Source organism: Canis lupus, chromosome X, assembly GCF_003254725.2.
Source record: "Canis lupus dingo isolate Sandy chromosome X, ASM325472v2, whole genome shotgun sequence".
Classification (NCBI taxonomy): Eukaryota; Metazoa; Chordata; class Mammalia; order Carnivora; family Canidae; genus Canis; species Canis lupus.
The window spans coordinates 32574373-32582896 of NC_064281.1; the positions used below are offsets into that span (position 1 = coordinate 32574373).

General features: G+C 43.5%; 1 protein-coding gene across 1 annotated transcript in view; it reads left to right on the top strand.

Annotated features, from left to right (window-relative positions):
- The window catches only part of LOC112655047 (cytochrome b-245 heavy chain), a 47380-nt gene extending 39086 nt beyond the window's left edge, over positions 1 to 8294 (top strand). Inside the window, exons 9-13 of the mRNA XM_025439806.3 lie at positions 164 to 417; positions 1371 to 1533; positions 2942 to 3088; positions 5750 to 5874; positions 7154 to 8294. Coding sequence (XP_025295591.1) covers positions 164 to 417; positions 1371 to 1533; positions 2942 to 3088; positions 5750 to 5874; positions 7154 to 7280 — 816 coding nt within the window. The 3' untranslated portion in view covers positions 7281 to 8294. The remainder of the gene's footprint in view (positions 1 to 163; positions 418 to 1370; positions 1534 to 2941; positions 3089 to 5749; positions 5875 to 7153) is intronic.
- The last annotated feature ends 230 nt before the right edge of the window (positions 8295 to 8524 follow it).

Sequence of the window (8524 nt, forward strand, 5' to 3'; positions counted from 1 at the left end):
GGGCAATTCTGAATGAGGGCCACATCTTTTGGAGGAAAGGCTGCGTTGGCCCTGAAGAATGGATGTGGGTGGGCATGGTCGCTCAAACTTTTGTCTGTGTGGACAGTGAAAAGGGAAGTATTTGGGGAAAGTGTAGTTTCCAGACACATGTTTTATTCCATAGGTGGTCACTCACCCTTTCAAAACCATTGAGCTACAGATGAAGAAGAAAGGATTCAAGATGGAAGTGGGACAGTACATTTTTGTCAAGTGCCCCAAGGTGTCCAGTCTGGAGTGGCACCCTTTCACACTGACCTCTGCCCCGGAGGAAGACTTCTTTAGCATCCATATTCGGATCGTTGGGGACTGGACAGAAGGACTTTTCAATGCTTGTGGCTGTGATAAGCAGGAGTTTCAAGATGCGTGGAAACTACCTAAGTAAGTACAAAGCACATATTTATGAAAGTGTATGAGTTCAGGAAAAGAATGTCACTAGGTCCCCTGTCTCACCTCTCACTGCCCTGTCTCCTTGGTCTGACCAAACACACAAGTTCTACAAATTCAGGTAGCTATTTCTGTGTTCCCCATTTTATGTGTGCAGTGTGTTTAGGCATGTACTTATAAATCTTGTGCGGAATATGAAATATTTGAATCCAACATTAATAATGACTATTCCCCAATTCCTTTCAAAATGTAAGGGGCAAGGCCAAAGTATATTAACTTTTCTAACAAACGAAGTTCTAGTATATCAAAGATATTCTTAAAATTTAATTGACATATGTTATTTGAGGGTAAATGCCATATATTATTCACTTTGTCCCGTTCTTCCCACGTGCCTGAGATGGTGCCAGGCACTTAGAAGATGCTAAAGAAAAGCTTGTCGGTTGACTCAGTGAATAGACAAATGAGAAGTGAAGGTGTTAAACTTAGAAGATGTTATGACAGAAAATTCGCACTTCACTTCAGTGTGTAAAGTAAGCAGGAATTTCAAGTGTGGGGTGCCCTGGCAAGAAGTACAGGGTGTGCGTGTGTGTGAGAGTCTGTACGTGTGTATGAGTCTGTATGTGAGTCTGTGTGTCTGTGTGTGTGTGAGTCTGTGTGTGGGGGGGGGGTTGGGTGTGGGTGTGGGGGCGTAGGTCAAAGGGTGGAGAGATGAAAAAAATACCCCCGAGAGTTACCAAATATTTTCAGTTAGCTAAGACTTCCTCTTCTTACTTCCAACCACAATGTTGACACTGAGTTGGTTACTTGAAAGCTATTTCATAGAAGAAAGTGCCCCACAAGGACACTGTCCCGGGGCGATGTGACACATCACACATCCCCGGGGCGAGCTGTGTCCGACTGTGCAGTGCAAGGCAGCCCTGTAACCACGTCCTCGCGCTTCCCCCCAGGATAGCGGTGGACGGGCCCTTCGGCACGGCCAGCGAAGACGTGTTCAGCTACGAGGTGGTGATGTTAGTGGGAGCAGGGATCGGGGTCACGCCCTTTGCATCCATTCTCAAGTCGGTCTGGTACAAATATTGCAATAACGCCACTAACCTGAGGCTCAAAAAGGTAAGGCCTTCAGGGTTTCTGAGGGCGCGGGCAGTCCCCCCCCAAACCCCCACCCCCGGGGGAGGCCGCTGAGAGCCTTGGGGCGGAGCTGGCCGAGACCCAAGGAAGTGAAGACAAGTTCCGGCTGGGTCCAGAGAGACCCACACCTCCTAAAAGGGCTGTTCACACGTCGGATGTGCTCGTGCGTCAGCAGGCCTACTGTTGCAAGTAACACGCTGCACTTGCAAGGCGTTCGTAGAAACTGGGAAGAAAGGAAGTTGGGGTAGAAAGTATTCACAACCCCAACGCAGCAGCTGCCCTCTTTGTGGCTCCTCTGCCGATGTTTTCCTACGTGTTTACATACTCTTGGGGAGTTGTAAATATTGAGTAGGAATACTTCCGTGTCCTGCTTTAGGAAAACAGTGTTTTCCAGTGTTGGCACAGGCTTTGTCATGATCTTTTTTTTTTTTTTTAATGATTCTTGTATGTTCCTTTGAGGGGATATAGAACAATTGTTCTATCGTCCTGTGTTAGATACTGAGATTGAGTCCATTTACGTCCCCCAATCCTTTTTTTTTTTTTTTCCGCAAGGGGAGGGCAGGAGACATGTCCTTTCATGAAACTTACTTTCTTATGGGTATTTCCTCACAATAAATTTCCAGGCCGGGCAGCCCAGGTGGCCCAGTGGTTTAGCACCGCCTTTGGCTCAGGGCCTGATCCTGGAGACCAGGAATCGAGTCCCACGTTGGGCTCCCTGCTCTGCCTGTGTCTCTGCCTCTCTCTCTCTCTCTCTCTCTCATGAATAAATACATAAAATCATTAAAAAAATAAATAAATTCCCAGGGTAATTTTTTGGTCACATGTAAATTTGGTTTCATTGCCCGATAAAGGACATCTTGAATAAAACATGAGTCATTCTAATAACTTTGGAGATAGCCTCTAATTGGGACATGGAGCATAAGTTGACTTTTTAATTCTCCCCTTTCTCTCTTTACTATATGGAGGAGGTTTGGGAAGAAAGGCGTTTTTTCCCTTAGAACCCAGGAATGTCTGGCATTAGCAGGCAGTGGAGTAGTCCTGTGGCAGCCACTGCCAGCCTAGGTGGCATTGGTCTTTCTGACAGGAGGTACAAAGGAAGCCAGGGAGGTGAGGTGGGCAAGAGCAGGCCCAGGAGGAAGGTGGTGAGCTACTGTTTTCCTAAGCCATGTATTTCTGAGACTTAGCTATTTATTTACTGCCCCACAGGGTGAAGGCCAGTGCAGGCTCTTGTGAGCTAGCTTGTGAAATGTCCAGAGCTTTCTGAAAACCTCTGTTTCTAGGCATCCTGAGCTGCAGGAAAAAGTTGGGGGAGGGGAGGTTAGAAATACATATGTCATTCTGATGAGGCCTATTTAAGTATAATCTGCCTCATGATCTGTTGCTCTTGCAGATATACTTCTACTGGTTGTGCCGGGACACGCACGCCTTTGAGTGGTTTGCGGACTTGCTGCAGCTGCTAGAGACCCAGATGCAGGAAAGGAACAACGCTGGCTTCCTCAGCTATAACATCTATCTCACCGGCTGGGATGAGTCTCAGGTGAGGGAGAGATCCCGGCTCTCAGATCCTTCCTACAATGCCCGGGGCTGATTGCTTCCCTTTGGTTATTGCCGTGTTTTGTGTACTGTGTTTTCATTTCATTTTGTTTTGTTTTTTGTTTTTACCAAGAAGAGTTAATGGATTTGGTGATCCGGCCTATTCACTCTCACTCAATATCCCCACATGTTCAGACTCTTGAGACTAGATTCAAAGTTGGTATCTGTGGAACAGATTAGCGCTAAGGAGCCCACAAGGATATAAGAGCCATGCCTTTGACCTTGTGAGACTCACGTTCCTACCAGGGGTCTTGAACCAGCTGGACAAGATGATCCATAGGGTAATGGGAAGAAAATATTAGCTGTCTTTCTCCTCTCTTTATGTCTCTCTCTCTGTCTTTCTCTTTATATCTATACACACACACATATTCCATTAATTTTATGTTTATATGCATTTCACAATATACATAATGCATTTAGTAAGTAGTAATAATAATTGTGCATAGTTATTAAGCATGTATAATGTGCTAGGTATTTTTATTAGTGTTTACATAGATTGGCTAACTTGATCCTTAAAATAGCCCTATGAAGTAGAAACTCTTATTATCCACACTTTACAGATGAGGAAACCAGAGCCCAGAACAGGTTAGGTCATTTGTCCAAGGGCACCCAACTAGTAAGAGGCAGAGGCAGAATGTTCCAGAGCCTGCACTCTTAGGAACTCCCACTAGTTTATGATTATTATTTATAAATTAAGCAAAACATATTTAATGAAGATGAAATATATTTGTGTGCATATGTGTATATGTATATAGCATATGTGTATGTATATGTGTGTGTGTGTAATATAACATATAACGCATAATCCATAACATGTTTTATCTATCTATCCAGGGACATTTAACAATGAAAACAATTTATAAGACAGCCCCTCCCAACAAAGAATTATCTGGCCTCAAGTGACAAAAGTGCTGAGATTAGGAAACTCTGAAACAAGTTACTGATTCCTAGGGGGTAAAATCTTCCTAAATAAGCAAACATTAATAATTTGGCCTGGAAGCAGCATAAGCAGCATAAGCTCCCCCTGCATGAGGAGCCAAGGCAAGAGTCTCCTCCTATCCCTGGCCAGTGTCTCAGCTGGCCATAGCCACACATCCTGGGCATGTTTCACATGCACCTCGTACTTGTGAAAACGGACTCCTCATTTGGGTTTCGGTGTATTGTTTATCATAGATTCTCCAAGTCTTAGAAGAGTCTTGTTACAAATGTAGATCCAGGAACACATGACCCATAAACTTTGCTGCTCCAGAAAAAGGGATTTCAAGATGCCATTTCTGCAATTTAAAAACAAAACAACAACAAATATTTGATAAATGGTAAAATCGATAAAAATGAAACCCAGAGAAAAAATGTGATGAGCACTGGGTGTTATACACAATTGATAAATTGTTGAACATTAAAAAAATCTATAAATACAAATTACTTTGCAGTTTTATGATTTAAAAAGCCAGGCACAATTTTTTAAATGGGAAATTTATTTGCATCAAAAAATAACTATTTTCGGGCAGCCCGGGTGGCTTGGTGGTTTGGCCAAGGCCTGATCCTGGAGACCCGGGATCGAGTCCCACGTCGGGCTCCCTGTGTGGAGCCTGCTTCTCCCTCTGCCTGTGTCTCTGCCTCTCTCTCTCTCTGTGTGTCTCTCATGTATAAATAAATAAAATCTTTTTTAAAAAAATAACTATTTTGCTCTACGAAACTGGTCCCTACAGGATTATTAAACCAGAGTGGTCATCCTTCCTTACCTCCTCCATCCCCATCATCTATCCCCTGTCCAGTGAATTTAAAATCTGATTCAAGTTTTAAATAAATTTAAGTAACCACTTTTTAAAAAAGATTTTGTTTTTATTTATTTATGAGAGACCCAGAGAGAGAGGCAGAGACATAGGCAGAGGGAGAAGGCTCCTTGTGGGAAGCCTGATGTAGGACTCGATCCCAGGACTCCAGGATCACAATCCGAGCCAAAGGCAGATGCTCAACCACTGAGCCACCCAGGTGCCCCTAATTAACCACTTTTATGAAAAATATCTGTTGGTCGAGCTGAGGCCTGGTAGAATGGTAGCAGAAAACAACACGTGACTAGCACACACACACAGACTAGCTTTAGACTTGATTTGTTGTGTCATTATGTTGCCAAAATATGAATGCATTTTAATCTGTAGTTACTTTAGTTCTTAGTGATTCTCCTAAAGGAGTGGGAGTAAGTATATTAGGGGGAAGAGAGAAAGTCACATGCAGAACAGAGAGAAAAACAGTGAAACAGTATTTAAATCCTACCCACACCTTCAAAGCCTGATGTCAGGTGCTGCCAGGCTGCAATCTTCCCATCCTCCCATGCCAACTCTCTTAGCTTTCACTGAGATATTTGTGCCTCTCCCATGGCACTCATGATACCCTATTTTACAAATAGGATGATTCATGTTCTTACTTCCAGGTTGGCCCTTCTAGATTATAAATTCCCTGAAGACACCCGGTTTATTCATCTTGATGTACCTTCTAGCCTTCAGATATATATGGTTAGCGAGAGCTTGGCCTGTGAGATACGTCAATCTATCTGTGCTTTGGTACAGTGTGTCTCTGTTTTGTGACTTCATGTCCTTTCCCACAGGCCAATCACTTTGCCGTGCACCATGACGAGGAGAAAGACGTGATCACGGGCCTGAAACAAAAGACCCTATATGGACGGCCCAACTGGGATAATGAATTCAAGACGATTGCAAGTCAACACCCAAAGTAAGGAGTAAGGACACCAAAGCAAGGTGTCCTTGAGGCTTGTGCTCCGCCGGAAGCACTGGCTCCCAAACACAGCTAGATTTGTATATTCTGAAAACTAACATACACCCAGATGACTATATTGACAACCCATAAAAGGTTTTAGTTATGCAGGACTTTATGAGGGAGTCTTTAAATCACACCAAAATTACCTGGAGTTATTATCAACAAAGATGCTTGGGGGCCTCCCCCACCTCTGACTTTCTGCACCCTGCTCCCCCCAAGTAGGGCCATAACCCACTTCTTTTCCTTTAGCTCCTAAATCTCTTTTAATTCAATATGATTTCTATCTTTATTATTAGGGAGATACCGTCCCTACGTTCAGTGTTTAGGTTTTGGGTCTAGAATCATAAGTTGTCGGACATCCTAAGGTCCTTTCTACCCATTCTGAAACTTTGAGGGGCTCCTCTACCTTGCTACAACACTTGATAAACTCAAGAAATCACCACAAATAGACCTTCAGGCCTTTGCTTTCTATGCATTAATGAGCATATGAATCACTTGGGGATCTTTTCACAATGCAGATGCTGATTTAGTAGGTCTAGGGTGGGGCCTTAGAATCTACACTTCTTTTTTTAAGATTTTATTTATTTATTTGAGAGAGGGAATGAGCGAGCTGTTGAGCCTGAGCAGGGGGAGAGGCAGAGAGAGAAGCGGACTCCCCGCTGAGCAGGGAGCCCCATGCAGGGCTCCAGCCTAGGACCCCGGGATTATGACCTGAGCCGAGGGCAGATGCTTAATCAACTGAGCCACCAGGGTGCCCCGAGAATCTATGTTTTTAAAAAGTTGACTAGGAGGCTACTGGTCTGGAACCACACCCTGAGGAACTAGGCTTTAGCATCTAAAACAGAGAGGGATGAAGCCCCACCCAGCTGTTGGCAGAGTCGGTGAACCGAAAGCAGACGTGTTCCTGATTTCTAGATGCTGGAGCCGGTTGGAGACATAGAGCCCTGAAGGCAATTAGTCCACAAACTCACAGATTCGCCACTGTTTTCTCTGTGGCAGAGATTTCTACAAACTCCACTTGAATATGGTTTCCCAGGGAAGTCAACTGCCTTCCGTAGCTGTCCCCACAAACAGGGCTGAGCCACTCTCGCACAGGGTTAGTGGGAAGGACAAAGGAGCAGGAGTGTGTGGGGGGGGTTTCCGCCCTGGAGCCAAAAATCAAGAGGAAGTTCCCCCATGTGCTTTGTAATCCAAAAGCCTGAAACTCTTTTATTTTTCCTTTCTTTCCCCAAAGCACCAGAATAGGAGTTTTTCTCTGCGGACCTGAAGCCTTGGCTGAAACCCTCAGTAAACAGTGCATCTCCAACTCTGAGTCTGGCCCTCGGGGAGTGCATTTCATTTTCAACAAGGAAAACTTCTAACTGCTCTCTTCCATGATATCAGTGTGGGTTATGCTGCCAAGTACCTAACCTAATAATGCTAGTTGATGATGTAAGTTCCACCCCCCCCACCTTAAAAAAAGAGAGAGAGAGAGAAATCAAACTGTAAGGGGAAGGTTTTCCTTGAAAGGAATGTCAAAGATTATTTGATAGTGATAATTTGCATTTGCATGGGGCTTTATGGTTTTCCGAGTGTTTTTACAAACTTGATTTCATGTTTCACTCACAACGATGCCAAAGAAAGGTAGGACAAGTGTGCACTTGACGGGATGAGCACTGGGTGTTATTCTATATGTTGGCAAATTGAACACCAATAAAAAAATAAATTTATAAAAAAAAAAAGAAAGGTAGGACAGGATTCCTGGACTCAGTGTTTAGGATAAAAAAAAAAAATAGGGACGCAAAATGGTGAAGTAAATTCCCAAAGATTATGAAGCTTGGACCAGATCTAGTCCACGCGGCCCTGGATTTGTTTGGCGGTCTTTCTGTGATCCCAGGCTGCCTGGAAATAGGCTCATATACTCCCCAAAAGAAGCAATAACCCAGGGAGTGACCATTCATTTTCCATCTGGTGTTATCTTTGTTATCATTATGTCATATGGAATGACATTTTGCAAATATTTAGGAGGTAATACATGCCAAGAAGGATTGAACACTCAAGAGTGACAGGATGGACATCTGAGCATATACTCCAGGTTAGCAAAGCAGCACACCGACTGGGTCAGAGGTTCTTCCTCCAGAAGAAGGAATGGAATTAATTAGCCTGGAATTAATGTATTACTCAGCATTTACAATGAGGCTTGGCAGAGTGGATACTCAATGAAAGTTTGTTGAATGAATGAATGAAAACATATTTAGAACCATACAAGGCCTGAGTAGAAATATTTTAAAGCCTTAAACTAAGAATTGTGACAATTGTGTACCTGATAGGCCCAGCTGCTTTAAATAGCATCTACCCCCTTGTTTTACTTAAATATACACACAAAATGGCTCTTATTTGTGTGACTACTGACTGGCTTATTGTTACATCATCATCAAATTTATGTCCTAGAAATAAAAATCCCCAGCTTACTGTGTAAGTATTGAATTCACACCCAGTAGAATGTTCTAGATGTCCATGAGTTCAAGAGGGAGTCTCTAAATCACTGTTAGTGTGGCCAGAAACAGGTTTTTTTTCCTTTGAACCGCTCTTATTTCTGGAAACTAAAAACAGCTTTATTTGCCCC